At 37.0% G+C, this 18580-nt stretch overlaps 2 protein-coding genes across 2 annotated transcripts in view; one reads left to right on the forward strand and one right to left on the reverse strand.

Annotated features, from left to right (window-relative positions):
* The window catches only part of XDH (xanthine dehydrogenase), a 62855-nt gene extending 57877 nt beyond the window's left edge, over window positions 1–4978 (forward strand). The window contains exon 36 of the mRNA XM_087717876.1: window positions 377–4978. Coding sequence (XP_087574002.1) covers window positions 377–427 — 51 coding nt within the window. The 3' untranslated portion in view covers window positions 428–4978. The remainder of the gene's footprint in view (window positions 1–376) is intronic.
* Window positions 4979–9270: 4292 nt separating this feature from the next.
* Window positions 9271–11694, reverse strand: LOC106538724 (carbohydrate sulfotransferase 9). The gene is made up of 2 exons (XM_014053314.2): window positions 11570–11694; window positions 9271–10549 (listed from the first exon to the last, which is right to left on the reverse strand). Exons 1-2 carry the CDS (start codon window positions 11661–11663, stop codon window positions 9738–9740), a joined length of 906 nt encoding a protein of 301 aa, XP_013908789.2. The 5' UTR covers window positions 11664–11694; the 3' UTR covers window positions 9271–9737.
* Window positions 11695–18580: the final 6886 nt, after the last annotated feature.

The following is an 18580-nucleotide window of genomic DNA, read 5'->3' on the forward strand; positions in this document are numbered from 1 at the left end:
GAACATCAAAATACATATATTAATGAATATAATGCACCACAATATATTTTATTACCAAAATTATTTGCAAAACTTTAAACATTGGTTACAATTGCAAACAAAGCTGCATATGTTTGGAGAAATGTATTCCTAAATGTATGCAATTGTTAGTCCAACCTTTTAAAAAAAGTTTCACCATTGATGAATTGAATTCAAGATAGCTGCAGAAATTATTAAGAGAAAACAAAATTAAAATCCTTAAAAATGACTCTTGACCCAGGAAGTCCAGTATTCAGGACTTCGGGACTTCAAGCAGAACCTATTTTCAGCCCTACCTGGAAATGCAAAAAATTGAAACATCTAGAATTTGTTCTCATCCCATTTTTTTTCTTTTTAGTGTCCACCTGCCAAACCAGGAACTTTCAAACCATGGTCTGTGAACGTGTGAATGAAGACATCTCTAGAAATTAGCTCCCCTTATCAAAGTGATTTTTATCTCCAAGGACCAACCAAAGCAGTATTGCTAAGCTGAAATCAGAACTGTATTCCGTGTCTGCCTTATTGATTGAGAAAGCTTTATAATGTAATTGTGGAAGCATCAGTTGAGCAAGGAAAATGTTATTGTTGATAAATTACTGCAGATGTTGTATACAACGAAGGGAGAGAGAGAAAATGACTTTTCTTTTATGAACAGAAAATTTGCAATGGTTTCTTTAAGCTTGAAGTGAAAATCAGGAAAACACTATGTATATGTTCACTTTTCAAGTGCAATCATGACATCCAGCCTCCAAAATTCAGCTTTAGCTGATTTGATGCAACCAATTAATCATCATCACATCTAATTTCTTCTTAATCTTTTGGATGGATCACTGAAAATGGGAAGACAGTTGGGAGAGGCCACTGTTTCATTTTTCTTTTGTGTACCAAGGATGAGAGAGGTAGTGTAATGGCTAACAGAGGCACTTTTGGCCTCTGTTTTCAGCTTCCTGGTCTTTCAAATTTGATAGAGTAAAATCAGTATTAGTCTGACCCTTAGTCAGAGTGAGACAATCACCCCAGGGAAGAGATAAGAAGCATATAATCACCCCATACCAATATCCATGGGATTATGATCCATTGAACTCAAGGGGATTTACTTCTGAACTGACATATACAGGATATCAATAATCTGTATGTGGACATATCACAGAAAGCTGTTTTTTCTCGTAATTTGGGGAATATTATCTTCAGTTTAATTTTGTCAAAAAATGGATAGGTTAAATTGAGGATTGTGGAATTGCACAAAAGCACAATTTGTGGAGGCTTATTCGGGTCTTCCTATATTTTGACCTATAGTGTTTGTTGAGTGCAGTGTTTATTTACCCAAACACTCCGCTACATGGATATTGATTTTTTTCCTTTTATCAAGTCTATGCTATGATACTTTTGTGTATAGGCTAGGATTATTATTATTGAATTCTGTACTCATGATGAATATGTCCCAAATCCATAAATTTTAAAACAAATTACAAAAAAATGAAACACATTGTACAATAAACATATTTTATACAGATAAGAACTTAAGGAACCCTAAAATATTAGAGAAATGGGAAGAATCCTGTACAAGTTGATCGTATTAATTTCATTTCAGGAGGAGAAATGTATAGGTGAACTGACTGGACCATCTTCCTGAAGATGAGTTCATAATATATCTGAAATCTTCTCCCATATCAAATCCCATTGTACTCTTTGTGCTATATAGCTCCTTACATTCTGTTAGGATCTTAGAATCCTAAATTTTAGAATCAATGTCAGATAGGATAAATTCATTTCCAAATGTTCAGAAACCAGGTAATGGTGTCATTCAAAGATCCCAACTTTGCCTTGGGCTCTTGGGATGTGGATTCTAGTTGATACCAAGAAAATTGTATAAAACCAATATGTACATTTCTAGAATAGAAAAACAACATACCACATTTTAGTGCTTTCTAACAAAAGAAATGAATCACTCAAAAGTGAATAGGTACATAAGCACTGGCAATCCAAATCTTGAATGGACCAAATATAGTCACATTATTTTCATGTAATTTAATTCCCAGTGATTTCAATGGATGTGCTCTAAGTAAAACTAAATTGTAATCAAATTTGTTGTTTTTACAAGTGGTTGCTGAGTAGAGCAATATAGTACAACCATGCTGTATATTAAATGTCCTTGTTATGTAAGCTCCCCATTGGGAGAGCGAGTGCATTCAGAGAAGCGTTGTGAGAGTTGTGTTGGAGAACACACAAACCAGCATACAGAGACACTGTAGTTTAAATAGGTTTTTACTTTCGTGGAAATAGAGGTACCAGAGTCCATCAAACAGTCCAAGCCATACACGGATAATTCAGTCAGTCATCAATGTCTTTCAGTTAAGGGATAATCCAAATAACATAGTCCAGTAATCATATAATCAGTCTGGTACACAAAGTTTGCTAGCAGTTGCAAAAACTTACAATAGCTCATGGCACTCAGATCAGATGAGCCTAGCATCTAACAAACAGAGACAGAGCTAACAGTCCTTCTGGCTCCCTCTTATGGTTGATTGAGAAAAACAGCAACCAATCACATTTTACAGTATGATTTAAAGACACAGTTACAACATTGTTACATGATTTATATATTGCCAACCCAATCGTTAGAATTATATTCCTAATATTCTTCCCTTTGGATTGGACAATATATAAATCTTACAATCTTAATCCGTATTCCTTGCAACAACGTTTATGCTTTATATTACCTTGGGCCTTGGTAAAGTGGTCTGCAATGTTGTCCTCAGACATACAATACTCCAGTGAAACTAATTTACTATTCACACTTTGCCGTACATTCAGATATTTTATATCTGTGTGTTTTGACCTAGTTTTTACAGCAAGATTGGATGCCATCTGAATTGCTGCTTGATTGTCCTCATAAAAAACAATAGGCTTTTGTATATTAATTCCCATATCCAGTAGGAGTTGTTTGTAACAAACTACATCTGTACATAATAATGACAGACATGAGTACTCAGCCTCCATAGTCGATAAACTAAAATGTTTTTGTCTAATAGACCACCATCCAATTAGTGCCTTTCCCAGGAATACAACAAACCCTGATGTTGATTTCCGTGTAAACACATCTGTAGCAAAACTTGCATCAGCATATGCAGTTAAGTTCAGATCATCTCTAGGTTCAAAATACAATGCGTAATGCATTGTTTGCTTAAGATATCTTAATATCCTCTTAGCAGCTTGCCATTGCCTTTCAGTAGGTTCAGCATTAAACCTGGCTAATTGATTTACACTATATGCAATGTTGGGTCTATACCAATTACTCATTTACGATAAACTACCAATTAATGATTGATAAATACTTTTATCAAACATAGGGCTTTTTGCATCATCATGGCTAAACTCCTGACCCATTAGAGTTTTAGCTGGTTTACACAGAACGTTCTGAGTAGCTGGTTAATCTTCTCAGTTTGTGAGATTTTGTATCCTCCCCTAGTTTTATCTATCTTTTATCTATCTTTAAAGATAATGCCTAATCTCACCGAGATATTTTATACTGAACTTCATTTTCAACAGTGTAATAATCTCAGTAGCTTCTTGCTCAGTTTTAGTGATTAATGCTATGTCATCAGTGAACAATAGCAACAATGAAATCACACCATCACTTACTTTCTTAAACAAACATGGATCAGCTATGCCAACTTTAAAACCCATCTTAGTTACGTAATTCCTTCACTATGCATTGATTCAATTCATAGCCTGATTGCTTTAAGCCATAAAGACTCTTTTTTAACTTCCAGCAATCAGTGTTATTACCAGTGTTTAACCCTAAAGGCTTCTTTAAATATACAGTATGTTGCAATGGTGCATGGAGATATGCCGTCTCAACATCTAAATGATTCACTACATATCCATGCCTAGCTGCCCCAACTAATGATACACGTAATGTTGTAACCTTTAGACTAGGTGCAAATATCTCATCATAGTCATTGGATGACTGATCAAACCCTTGTGCTACCAATCTGGCTTTATGTAGTCCCACCTACACTTGTTTTAATCTTGTAGATCCAGTTACATCCTATGGCATGTTTACTTGGGGGTAACCTTACATTTTCATACACCTCTTGCTTTTGTAAGGATTTTAGTTCCTTTTTCATTGCTGTTTTCCAAACTTTCTGTTCCTCTTTAGGATACAGGGTTAATTCATGATACGTAGCAGGAACTTTATCTACTTGACATGCTATAGTAGCTTGATATCTGTCAGGTGATCATGTTACATGTGTTGAAAGTCTAGGTATTTCAGGCTCACCAGTGGACTCTCCTGTTTCACCTGCTCCCGTTCTTCTAGTTCCTCCTGTACCTGCACTTCCTGTTTAATTTCTGGTTTTACTATTTCATCACTGGGGGCTACCTGGGTGTCGATAATTACATCGTCAGTTGGTTCTAATTTATTCCACCCCATGTGTTCTATAAACTTAGCACTAGCGCTACAGTAAAACTTAGTTGTGCCCTTCTCCCAAAATCTAAACAATCTATGGTTGGCCTTGTAACCTACGAAAAATAACTGTCGAGTTCTTTTCTGCCCTTTCAGTCGCACTTGTGATGGTATATGCACCTATGCTGGGGCTCTGAATGGTTTTCTGCCATGCCACCTAGTGAATGGTAATTCACCGGATGTTGCATTCACCACATTATCTAAAACATGGTTACTACACATCATAGCTTAACCCCAAGTATTTCCGGCAAACCTGAATCAGCTATCATAGTTCGAGCCATGGCCTGTAATGTTTGCCCCCTTCGTTCTACAAACCAGTTATGTTGTGGTCTATAAGGAGCAGAATGTTTGTGCTCGATTCCAGCTGTTCTTAACATAGTTTGGAATTTATAGTTGGTAAACTCAATCCCATTATCAGTAACTAAAGTAATGACCTTGGCTTTCATCTTTCCCTCCACAAACCTCAGCCAATTAAAGAAATGTTGAAATGTTTCTGTTTTGTTTTTCATTAAATAACAGAAACCGTATCGGGAATAATGATCTATGATACTCAAAACATAACAAGCACCTCCCAAACTGGGTTTTTAAGGTCCAATTATATCAGCAAAAACAGTTTCTAGAGGTTCCTTTGTTCCTCTGTTTGCTGGAGTAACTTTGCTTTTCTCTTGATTGCAAACATTGCAGTTTAAATATTTACTGCATGGTTTTAGTTTTATTCCCTCTGCTAACTTAACAGTTTGTTGCAGCATCTTGAAATTAATGTGCCCCATGCGTCTATGTAGTAAATGTATGCATTTTTCATGAGGTTTAACTTTATGATAAGCTGTGTTAGCCATCTGGCCATCCGGTATAACATACAAACTGTTTTTTAAAGTAGCAGTAACCCTGTTACCCACCTTTTCAATAATACAGCGATCGCCCCTAAAGGTTACCACATAGCCAATGCTAACTAGAGCCCTTACTGATAATAAATTAAATTTCAGTTTAGGTACATATAGCATTGGTAACTTCTCCTTTAGGAATGAACAACATGCATTACCTTCACCAGCTGCCTTCACCTTCCATCCATTTGCTAAACATACATGTTCCTTGCTCATGGTCATTTGTACAAACCTTTTTCTATCTCTAGCAATACACTGTGATGCTCCACTATCAACAACCTATGAATCATGGTCTATTGGTGCATTGCTAGACATAGCCAAAGTAGATCTACCTAAGTTGAGATTAGCATTTTTTCTAGCTCTTCCAGCATTCTGTTGTTTTGCCTTTTTACAGAAGTGAGCTATATGTCCCTTAGCCCCACAAGAAAAACATTTTCTAACAGTATAGGCAGTAGAAGGTGACTCCTCATGTTGTGATGGTTTCTCTCTCAGTTGTTCCCTCTCCATCCTTCTTCTTGACTCTTCCAACAGTTGTGCAGTAATGTCAGTCAATGTTAGTTCATTTTGGGTTAGGACTTCAAGAGAGACACAAAAACATCATAACTCTCATCCAGTGAGGAGAGTATGATATAAACTTGATGTAGCTCAGAAAAGATTAATTCTTTTTCATGTGGCTCCTGAAAAACCCCTTTCATGAAGTTTAAATGAGCTAACATATCTCCACCTCTCAGAAGACGTGCCCTAAACAGTTTGCGTGTAAGATGTATGTGTGCACCTACAGTGTCACGTACATAAATCCTCTTCAAATTCTCCCAACATCTTGCAGCAGAATTTCTCCACTAATATATATTAATTGTTGGTCATTCAGTGTTAGACCAATAATACACAACACCCATTTGTTGCATTGCTGAAAATCTGCTATCTTCTTGGCATCATCATCGTTATCTGGGTTCCAAGCAGTTACATCCAGTGGATTCTGTACAGCATCCCATAAACCTTCCCTACACAGGAGTAGACTGCATTTCATAGACCAGGAAACATAGTTTGTTCCATCCAACCAGGTTATCATCGATAGGCTTGTTGATGGTCGCTTGCCATCTTCTCCAGGATAGTACAATCACTAAATAAACAGCTGTCTGTATGTGGTATTGCGTATCAACACCAACTCTCCTTTAGCTATGTCTGGTACACTCTGGGTCCATAACCAGTGTTAGGTAAGCTCGAGTTAGGTAAGAGTGAGTACGTCAGCGAAGCTTTGTGAGAGTTGTGTTGAAGAACACACAAACCAGCATACAGAGATACTGTAGTTTAAATAGGTTTTTACTTTTGTGGAAATAGAGGTATCAGAGTTCATCAAAAAGTCCAAATCATACATGGATAATTCAGTCAGTCATCAATGTCTTTCAGTTAAGGGATAATCCAAATAACATAGTCCAGTAATCATATAATCAGTCTGGTACACAAAGTTTACTAGCAGTTGCAAAAACTTACAATAGCTCATGGCACTCAGATCAGATCAGCCCAGCATCTAACAAACAGAGAGAGAGCTAACAGTCCTTCTGGCTCCCTCTTATGGCTGATTGAGGAAAACAGCAACCAATCACATTTTACAGTATGATTTAAAGACACAGTTACAACATTGTTACATGATTTATATATTGCCAACCCAACCGTTAGAATTATATTCCTAACAGTCCTCATGTACTACAAGATCATAAAAAATGAGTTATGGTATTGTTTTATAATAAGGTGAAATAAATCAGTTACAACTCTTGTTTGTCATTTATTAAACAATACTTTGCATTTGATGTTGATAGCTACTATTTTGTGTTTTGACAGAAGAAATAAAAGAGATTGTTTCATAGGGCTGTCAATGTCTTGATATCTCTACTTTATTGAGCTCTAATATTGATACATGAGATGGGCAAATCAAAGTGCATTACTAGGCCAGTGACCAGTTCTGCCTTCATTTTTTGGGGGGCAAACAAGATTCATCAAGATTCTGGGCTTAATCATGGTTGATTCTGCATTACAATTTAGGATGAGATAATGTCAGTGTTCCAAATATCATGCAGAATTAAGTCAGAGCTCAAGAAATAACTTTCATCAAAGTTCCAATTTAATAAGATAGACATGTTGACACATTTGTGGAATCCCGAATCTGAAAGCTTCCTTGGATTCCCATCCAGTTGAAAGTTCAAAACCTTGCCCCACAACCATAAATCCATCACATGGTCCAATTTCTGCCATGTTGGCATTTCCACCCATCTAGTTCCGGTCAGGTGCAGAGGTGCAGAGACAAAAGATGACCTTGGGCTTCTAGAAAGGAATGTGCTATTATGACAACAACACATTCTACAATTCTACTCCTTACTATTCCCCATCCCAATTACTACACTAATGAAACAGCATAGTAAAATAATAGAGAGTGTGGCAGGCCAAACATCCTAAAAGGAATATAACTGCAGGCCTGGCAGATGTTCCTTTTTACTTGCAGCTGCAATTCACCACAATTAGGCATTTTGCATCATAGAAACAACACTATTCCTGAGGCATTTGATGTTACTGTGATGATCACCTCTGAAGCATCCAGGGCCTGAGTTCATGACAAAAACTCTTCTCATCATTGAAAATTTTGGATGAAGTTGTTGGAATGACGTGAAGGAAAATAATGGAGATGTATCATTTCAATCTTAATAAGTGGTTTGTGTAACTTCATGAGGCATATCTAATATCTTGTTGAAGAAAAAGATCATCCTGAAACCCTACTTTTTGGTTTTTTATTCACTTGATTCATTGGAGAAACCCATTCCTTAGCTGATCTCTAGTTTCAGAGAGAAATTGTTTTTTTAATCACTGGCCTCTTTTAAAAGCTAACAAAATCTGTGATATAAAATGTGCCCATAAAATGTGATGTTAAACAAGAATTCAAATTCACTGTATCTGCTCCGTGGTATTTGCAAAAGAAGGGATAGATATCAATAACATCTTGTTATTAATGATTCTTCATAAGAAAGCTACTTTTCCAGGAAGCATGCAGATTAATTTTACCTGCATAAGTTACAGACATTTCTAAATGATCTTACTCTTTTATGATCAATCTGGATGTCTGCGCTAAATGTAACATTTTGAAAAATAAACATGTATTTAAATGCTTTTGTTGTTTTTACATAATGTTATGATGACTCAGGAGACACACAACTTCTCTCCCTCCTGGATGTTTGCCAGGAACAACTATGCTTTGAACAGAAGAAGGTTTTCTCCTTTTCTCCATTTGGCCGCCAAATGCAGCACATTAGTCCCTCCCCATGGCCATCATCAAAGATGAACATCATTCTCATTTATGGGAGAAGATATTTCACAAAATGTATGTGGGGGAAGCTAGATTTGCCTAGATTACAGTCACTGGGAATCAAATGTTGTATTCTCTACACAATTCAAATCTGGATTTTATTTCTTAGATGTGGCCAAAATGTATAAATCAATATGGACCATTAATTTTATACAGAATAGAATACAGAATAAGAGAGGTAGAAGAGACCTTGGAGATCTTCCAATCACCTGCTCAAGGGTCCAATCTCTTCTTAAAAACCAATATACCACCATTGAATCATGCAGCCATACGTGGGTAATTTCCATGAACTGTAAAGAGCCACAAAGGTCATCAGAGGTGATGATATATTGGTCTATACTGAAAGCTGTTCTGTCACAAAAGTTATTTTGATAGCTTCAAAAGTAAAATTCAAAGTGGTTCTGATTTTTATGTCACCTGTAGATATTTCAGGCAGGAATGTGTGAGAATAACTCCATTTTGCAGTAAGTAAAAGAATAACATGGAAAACACAGAATTCAAAGGGTAGGCATTCAAAAGATTAAATGGGAAACGGTGCAACATACCAGAAGTACATCATTCCTTTTATTCAAAACCTCTATCAAACAATTAAAATCTAGAGCCTCTGGTGGATGCTTCTTGTCTTCAGTTATCCAACCTGAAAAAGAAATTGTGAAATGATTCTTGAGATGTTGAGTCACAAATATGTTGTTTGTTTCACCAAATTAGTTCTCCTTGAATGAAATGCCATTAATAACAGTAGTACAAATGTGCTACTGTTTTCCAAAAGTTCTGTATCCAGACAATGCTTTTGATTATTTGCAGATTATTAAGGAGCATACAATAAAAATGGACTACAATTCCAGAATATTTGGGACCAATAAAAGGAAGTGTTTCTTTTCAAAGCAGGTAATTACATTATGGAATTTGCTTCTACGAGATGTCAAGGTTACCAATGTAGGTCCCCATTCTATAAGAATCTGAGATTTCACTTCATCAGTTCAGTTCTGGGCATTCTTCTTTGATGTCTTTGATAATCCTAGCTGTTTCCAGAAACGCATATGAGGTCCCAGAGCAAACTTCTGGGAAAGGCAAATGCAGCAAAGTCAAATCGAAAAAAATGGCAAAGCCTTTTCTTCTGCACAAGGGATAATTCACCGAACATCTCTTCTTCTAGCCAGTTATATGTCCGCTGGATCTTGGAGTCCGTGAACTCGGGCATCTGGATGTTATCAGGAAATCCATTCCGGAGCATCAAATGGTGCACTTCATTGTCAAGAAACCCAAACATTATTATATAGTCATATTGAACAAGACATGGATGACACAGCTTAACTAAGGGTGTCCATTCAACACTGGCATTCTTCAATCCACTGTACATGATGTAGTCAATGAACTCTTTGAAGGTTAGATTGTCTGCTATCCAATGCATGTAAGCAGAAACGAGTCTGTGGAAAGGATCCCTAATGAAAACCACTTTTGTGTAGGCTTTAAGCAGAGCTTCCATTGATGTCAAGTTATGTTTACTCAAGGCCATTTTATCACCAAAGTCCTGGTGATAGGGGACAGGCACTTGCAATGTGACATTTGTGTTCTCCAATATTACTTCCAATAGCTGCTCCCACTCTTCCACCCCGGTGCCTGGTATTTTGCAATACAGGAAATTCAGTTTGTGATTCACTGCAATAGAAGAGAGTAGTTGGGAAGCTTCCTTTTGGGTAGCTGGAAGTTTAGTGAGTTTGCTCTTTTTCTTGCAAAAAGACCGCAATGTCTTTTTTCTGACCTGCTGAATATGTAGAAGAGAATCAAATGTGAGGGGTACATCAATCTCCTCTTCGATGGTCAAATGGTCTGTAAACATAGGATGGTAAAAGCTATTCAAGGATGTGAATCATCAACTGCTTGATAACATTTGTCCCTTTAGTTCTAAATAGCCGATAACCCGGCATTGCCTAGGCATTTATTTATGGGGGGAAATGTCCGGATCAAATGTAATTTCTACTGTTGTATTTTCTCCCTTCACAGAGGGAGCCCATTGTGGAGTACTGTGAAGCCATTATCATGGCAACTCTACTGCGCTGTACAGTAGAACCCAGTATGGCACAACAGGCTGTATCTTAACAGAACACACACACCGAGGGGTATTAGGGGTGTCTTACCCTCACAGTATTTTTCTCCAGAGAAATTGTTAAAGGCGTTCCAGAGCTATGCTGGAACACCCACACCCACCCACACCCACACCCACACCCACACACGTGTGTGTGTGTGTGTGTGTGTGTGTTCCCCACTTTTTTGTCTCCTCCAGTTGTGCCACTGAGTAACCAGCAACTTTGTTCCCTGGCTTTTTTTCTCCTACTACAAATTGCTGATCAAATAATGAACACTTGAAATAAATACCATATTCATTTTACTGCTATGCTATATCAATGAAGTTACTTTTTTATATTATTAAGATACTTTTTTGAAAGGAAGAGGAGGAAACAACTAAGCATAAGTTACTCTAGTACTATTATTTGCTTTTTATGTGTTACCAGGTCACCAAAATTAGTCCTCTGTTAGGGAGCCAGGATTCATGGGCAATGTTAATAAACTGTAACAGATATATATGTCTGTATAAAAAAAGAAAGAGAATATGGCAGATTTGAAGGAGTGTTTCTCCAATTAAGCCATATGTGTTAGGGACAGTTGACTTTTGTTTTAATAAATTTATTAAAATTTCCTTGGCCTCTATTGCAAGAGACCTATTAAATATCTTGATTCTAGGAACATGGGAAAGTGCCTTCCACTGCCTACATTGCCTCAACACACATCTTTGCTAGTTGAGGCAAACTTAGTGTTGCTTTCAGATCAGGGATGTGGGGGGTATCTTACCTTGCTGCTGAGGGGTAGAGAGATGATGGTGCCACCATAACAGGGAAATAAAACCTATGCAAGTAAAGATGATGGTTCGAGGGAGAAAACGCATTGTCTTGTCTGTCTTACCCAAGGGAGAGCGGCTAAGGAAAACAGAAAGCAATCATCTGAAGCCCTGTCCACTCTTCGATGTTTATTCTGGGCAGCAGTAATAAGGCTAAAGTACTGTTTGAACATGCCTGGACTTTCCTTGCTGATATAACTGTGACAAACAAAAGGGGGAAAAACCCTATTTCATGTTACACTGTTGTCTTTCTGAACATGATTATGAAAAACTCACAACTACATTCAGCTTTAACCCTACCTCCCACCAAAACCTTTTCTTAAATATTTTTTTAAACTCTAGCAATCACCAATGTAATTGGATGTTGATAAAACTAGTAAGAGGGATCATATATTTAACAAATGAATTCAGGGAATAGAGTTTTCTCTGTAAATAGACAGAAGCAAGAAGTGGTGTCTTTCTTCTAGAGACATCACTGTCTCCTGAATATGCTCTTTATGGGTCTTTGCTACAAAGTGATGCTATGTGATCAAAGAGCTAATGGCTTCCCTAAGGTGCAATAGCACTTAGACTTATATACTGCTTCACAATGCTTTTACGGCCCTCTTTGAGCAGTTTACAGAGTCAGCATATTATCCCCAACAATCTGGGTCTTCATTTTACTCACCTTGGAAGGATGGAAGGCTGAGACAATCTTGAGCTGGTGAGATTCGAACCGCCAAATTGCAGCTAGCAGTCAGCTGAAGTAGCCTGCAATACTGCACTCTAACCAATGCACCACTTTAGTTCTTACTAAAAGTAAAGGTTTCATAGAAATTTTCCCCAGCAGACACTTCTGAAATATGATAGATTGCAATTCTCATTACCATCAGCTAGAATGACTAGGCCACTAGAGGAACTGGGAGATATTGTACAGTGCATCTGGAAAGCCCCCCAAAAGAAAAGATTGAACTTTTTGATAACAAGTCCTTCGGAGAAATAACTATCTTTCTTTAAGCAACTATCTTCAGAAACTTTTTAGGGGCAGTCTGTTAATTCCTTTATGAAAATACAAACTTTCTGTATAAACTCACCCAATACTAAAGACTGAAAAAAGACAACAAGAAACAAAAATATCTTAATTACTTGTTTTTAGAATAGATGTATCATATTAAAAAAGTTCAATTAATCATTACTTTCTTAAATTGCCTTAATTTTACTGAGACTATGAGTGAGAATTCAATTAATATTTTATATGCACAGTACTTAGCATTAAAACTGGAACCTTATACACTAGTAGGACTGAGTTGACATTTTTATATCTTCCCTCCCGCCATTAATACATTTAACTATCTATATAATGAGCATAACTAGTGGCAAGTCTCATCCAACAGAGCCTCTCTGGATACAGAGAGGATGAGAAATCATCTACTTGTACTCAAGACACCTACTCCTCATGAGAAGGCCAAAGGACATTGATTAACTCATGAGTTTGCCCATCAGGAGATGAGGAGATCCATCAAGCTCTCAAGCCCAGCAGAGCTGATATGAACAACAGGTTCATAAAAAAACATTTTGAAAGAATAAACCAATTTAAAGAATGCAAATAAAAAATAAGAAGCTAGATAAGAATTTTTAATAGTTGGAAACAAAGTAAGAGACCAGACAAATGTGAATTATTTGATTTCATATTTGGAATTTTATGACTTTTACTTTTATGATTTTTGAAATAATTAAAAACAAAATAATATCCTCATGGAAATATAAATTGTTTGGTCTTTCAGGAAAAAATGATTAGTTGATTAAAAAAAAGAAGCTAAAGAAATTTGAGGCAGGCTATGTGATTCCGTGTGCCGTGTGTGTGCCGTGTGTGTTTAGTCATGCCAGCCACATAACCACGGAGATGTCTTTGGACATTGCTGACTCTTCAGCTTTGAAATGGAGATAAGCACTACCCCCTAGAATTGGGAACGACTAGCACAGTGATGGCAAACCTTTTTTGGCTGCTGTGCCAACAGCTAGGGGAGCACAGGGGGGTTGTGCGCTGGCGTGCCACACCCATAATGCTATGCACACACCACTCCAGTGTGCACACATGTGGGCGATTAGTGAGTCCCCACATTTGCCTTGGTTTTTTGCCTTGCCCAGCCTCCAGAGGTTTTCCAAGAGCCTGGGGAGGGCGAAAACAGCCCCCCCGCTGTCCCCAGACGCCCTCTGGAGGCCCCAGGAGTTTCCCTGAAGTCTCTGGAGGGCAGAAAATGGACCTATGAGGAATCCGGAAGTTTGGGAATGGTGACTTCCAGTTTATCCGTAGGGCCGATTTTTGACCTCCGGAGCTTTCAGGAGGCTTCCCCGAAGGCTCCAGAGGGCGAAAAATGGACCTGTGGGCAAACTGGAAGTCACGTCTGGTTTGCTCATGGGGTAGTTTTTCATGCTTTGGGGGCTTTGGGGAAGTCTCCAGAGGGCAAAAAATGGCCTCAAAAGAAGGCCAAAGTCAGCTGGCCAGCTGACAGGGCATTGCCTTGTGTGCCCTGATAAATGGCTCCGCATGCCACCTGTGGCACGTGTGCCATAGGTTCGCCATCATGGGTCTAGTACATATGTGTGGGGGAATCTTTACCTTTACCTTATGTGATTTCACAAAGGAAACACTAGATGTTGCTAAAGATTCCAGTTAGAGAAAAAGAAAAGTCTGTTTTCTATCCTTTTGAATTTGATAACCAGGAATGAAACTTACAAAGATGACAGATAAAAGTATTACCTTGGGGACCTTTCAAAGGCTTTTTTTTTTTTTGAAGAAATATGAAATAGGCTTGCAGCTACAATAACAACAACAATATTTGCTCATGAAAAGGTACCATTTAAAAAAGATCTTGAACGAGAAATGAAAGATGCAAGGGAGAATATCTTGGAAGAATTTACAGATTGCCAGAATGAAGAAATAAAACAAAACCCAGCATATGCCAAAATACCAGAAAATAAAATAGAAGTTTTGAACTGTAAAATAGAGATGAAAACTAAAGTGAAAATACAAATGATAACCCAAGGGATGAAAAACAACCTGAATAATGGCTCATTACTGGATTTACAAAAGAGGGTGGTTAAAGCTCTTAACCCCCCCCCTCCCCGACTGAAAAAAGAAAACCAGATTGTGCTAATTTAAGGATAAATGAAATATATGTCAAAGTTAATGATGTCTTTATAAAACAGTTTTCCTCTTTCCTCTACTGATTGGGCATATATTGATATTTCTTTCCTTAAGAACTCTAAAAAAATTAAGACCCTCTTAAGTTGCCAGATTTTCTAACAGCATGGCTATAAGAGAAAATATAATATTCACATTAATACTATAATGGACCACTACAAAGATAAAATTGCAATGTCACAGTTCCAAGGAAGAAAAGGAAATTTTAGTTATGATTTATCTGATCCTGTTGGTTTGCATAATGGATTAAAACACATATAATAATTCTGTAATAAAGAACACCAGTCTGTCTTCCAGGAGCTTAACACTGCTACCACATGGGGCATTCCTTGTCTTATTTTGAAAGCACATAAAAATATAAATGACTATGGCACTTTAAAACAAAACTTACAAAGAAAAGAAAATCCCTCCGACCACCCTGTTTGATGTAATTATTTTTCCTCTTTTTAATCTTATTATTTATTTACAGAATGTAGAGGCTGCACCAGCCAGAAGCTGTTAATGCTAAGAAAACGAACAGAATTGGAAGAGGAAATTAAGAGAAAAGAGCTGGAGTTAACAATGAACCCAGACGACACAAAGGTTAAGGAAGGGAGGTGTGGTTTTCTCGATGCTACATATTATCATATATGATGGACCTGCCGAAGGTTAAGCAGAAATGATTTAAACTGTTAAAAGTTAGTTCAGTAAGAAGAAGCTAAGGTCAATGTAGAATGTTATTAATTTCTTTATCTCTTTTTTCTCAATAGATTTTAGACTGTGTTAGTTAAAAATCCATACCATGTACGGGTTCTGGGAAGTCGGGGGGGGGGAAAGGAGGAGGGGGGTTGGGGGGGAGGGAGGGAGAGGCACACACACACAAAAAATTGTACTTCAATGTCTTAATGATTGACAAATGACGAAATATTTGTGTTTTTTTTAAAGAAATAAAAATAAATATTTATCACACACAAAAAGAAATTACATCTGAACCAGACATTTTCCCTCTATAAATAAATACCTGAGCAACACCGGGTCATCAGCTAGTAAATTAATAAAACAAACAAACAAACAAATAAAATAAAATAATATATATATATATATATATATATATATATATATATATATATATATATATATATATATATATATATATATATATATATATATATATATATATATATATATAAGAAAATGTTTCTCAGAATCAATTTTTCAATCAGGAAGTGAGATATAGCTTATTCAACATTGATGTAGAAGATAGGAAATGGCCAATAAGATTGAGGCTCAGCAGAGTTGAATTTGGCCAATACTTTGGTAGCAGACCAACAGGAAATCTTAGGGCTATAGGCTAGATTGGAAAGTCAGAAAACATCCCAGAAGGGAAAAGGTAATGGCAAATTGAAAGAGAATATTTATAGTTCAGGGTTAAACTGTGGGGTCCTTGGTGCTCTCTGAGCTTGGTTATTTTCTTGCAGACTTTTCATTACCCAACTAGAGAATATCATCAGTCTGGAGAACACCAAGGACCCCATGCTAATAGCAAATGATTCCATACTATTGATACGAAAACTTTATCGTTGTGTTTATGGGTTATGGAAAATTCTTCCTCTCATACTAAGGAGGAAGAATTTGTAACAATTTATTTATATATTGCAGATGTGTGTGTGTAAAAGAGAGCAAAAGTTGCTGTTGTAGAAAAGAAATGCGAAGAGGGAGTCTATGTAATCTATCGTGAGCTCTTAAATGAGATGTAGGGAAAAAAAATAAGATAAAAGTGGCTTCATGACTTGACCTTCTTAACTCCCACCTTTACTTCAATAAACCTAATAGGGAAAGAGATGAAAAGGAAAGAACAAGTTAAGCTGCTAAGTAAATAAGAAGTAGCTCAGCTATTGTTGAGTGACTCAGGTGTTTGTGCATCATGTTGCTGCTCTGCCACTGAAAGAAACCAGTTGCCTTCAGTGGAAGGTGCTATTCATTTACTTGTACTGAAGAAAGTAATAAAAAGTAAAAGGGACGCTCAGTGGCTAAGACACTGAGCTTGTCAATCAGAAAGGTGGGCAATTCGGCATTTCCTAGCGTCGTGTAATGGAGTGAGCTCCCATTACTTGTCTCAGCTTCTGCTAACCTAGCAGTTCGAAAGCATGTAAAAATGCAAGTAGAAAAAATAGGAACCACCTTTGGTGGGGAGGTAACAGCCTTCCATGCGCCTACAGCATTTAGTCATGCCAGCCACATGGCCACAGAGACGTATTTGGACAGTGAGGGCTCTTTGGCTTTGAAACAGAGATGAGCACTGCCCCCTAGAGCCAGTTTTCACGACTAAGATGAGACTAGAATTCAGAGTCTCCTGGTTTGTAATCAGGTGCCTTAAACACTAGATCAAAGTGATTCTTAATATGTTGTATCCATATGTTGTCTTTTGTAGTGACACTTTATGGACTTTTACTGACATCCTGACTGAATTTACAAGGATTTCAGGGTATGGTTTATTGATACAAGAAGGGATATGGAAAGAATTGACCATTTGTTGCATTTTAAACAAAGCTGATATATTACTAAAATTGTTTATACTTCTCGTGAAGGGAAAACTAATTTCTTTATATATTTCTTTCCCCCACTTTACTATATTCTTATTTTTCTTTTTTATCTGACCTTCTCCTTTTCTTTATTAAAGGTTTGTATTAAATTTTATTGTTTCAATATAATTTTTAATAAAATTACTATTTTTAAAAAAGAAAGTTTCGAAAAACAGCCTATTCAGGAAGTAGTTAAAGCAGCCCATGAGTCACTTAACCAGACAGAATATAAAAAATGATCTAGTGTGTCACTATTTTAAAACTGCAGTAGCATATGGGCTTCCCAGCATATGACTCCTTGTCTGGTAGTGACTACATATGCTTCACACAAGGCTTTCTTCAAAAATATATTTCCTTATCTCTCTGTTTTTCTCTCTCTCACAAGTAGATATATTTTATTTTCCTAAGATTATGTGCTAGAACTCTTCAGTTTTCCTGAGGAGGTGAAACTGTCCAGGCTTTTGAAGCCATACTACCATTTCATTTCAACAGATTAAGTTGTCAGTTTTTCTCTGTCTCCAAATAGTTCATATAATACAAGCTCTTATTCAGAACCAAACTGGAAAAAACATTGGTTGTGTTATTTGGCTGCATGTTTTTTTTTTAAGAATTAGCCAATGCTGGGAAATGAATAGGATGGCCCGAATAATATGGGTTCTTCCAGTTCCTGCTTCTGTCCAATCTAGTCTGAAACAATTATGAGGCAACAAATGGACAGAACGTATCATGTTTACTTCTGCTGAAGAGTATGGGGGAAGGTTTTGTTGCACGATCCTTATCAATATTTAACCCTACTCATCTTTTTCAACATCTAACAAAATAAACTGCGTTTGTGTACAACCCAACGTTAAACACACTCTGAGAAATAATTTACATTCAAATAAAAGTTCAAATGGATATGTTAAAGATTGTGAGTCTTAACATATGTTCAAGCCCCTCCTCCAAGTCCTCCACAAAGATGCTTACATTTTTAACTCAGTTTCATGCTATTAGACATGCACTTGGCTGTCCCCAGGTCGAAAACACATTGCCTAATATGTGTACAGACCAATGTCAGCAAACATTGGTAAAAAGGATGGCTCATCCCTCAGCAAACTGATGCTATTGTTTCAGGCAGCAGATACTAGAATATCTCCCCACCACTCTTGAAATTAGCTAACTTGCCCAGGCAGGTTTCACAAGAGTCTTCTGAATAGTTCTCTTCCTTATTCTGCAAACAA

This window comes from Thamnophis sirtalis, unplaced genomic scaffold (genome assembly GCF_051295495.1).
Source record: "Thamnophis sirtalis isolate CommonGarterSnake01/CBP01778 unplaced genomic scaffold, rThaSir2_p1.2 scaffold_6, whole genome shotgun sequence".
Classification (NCBI taxonomy): Eukaryota; Metazoa; Chordata; class Lepidosauria; order Squamata; family Natricidae; genus Thamnophis; species Thamnophis sirtalis.

Coding starts and splice junctions, on each gene's coding strand:
- LOC106538724 (XM_014053314.2), bottom strand. CDS start 11,663: ATGCGTTTTCTCCCTCGAACCATCATCTTTACTTGCATAGGTTTTATT. Junction 10,550..11,569: donor CTCTACCCCTCAGCAGCAAG/GTAAGATACCCC, acceptor CTATGTTTACAG/ACCATTTGACCATCGAAGAG.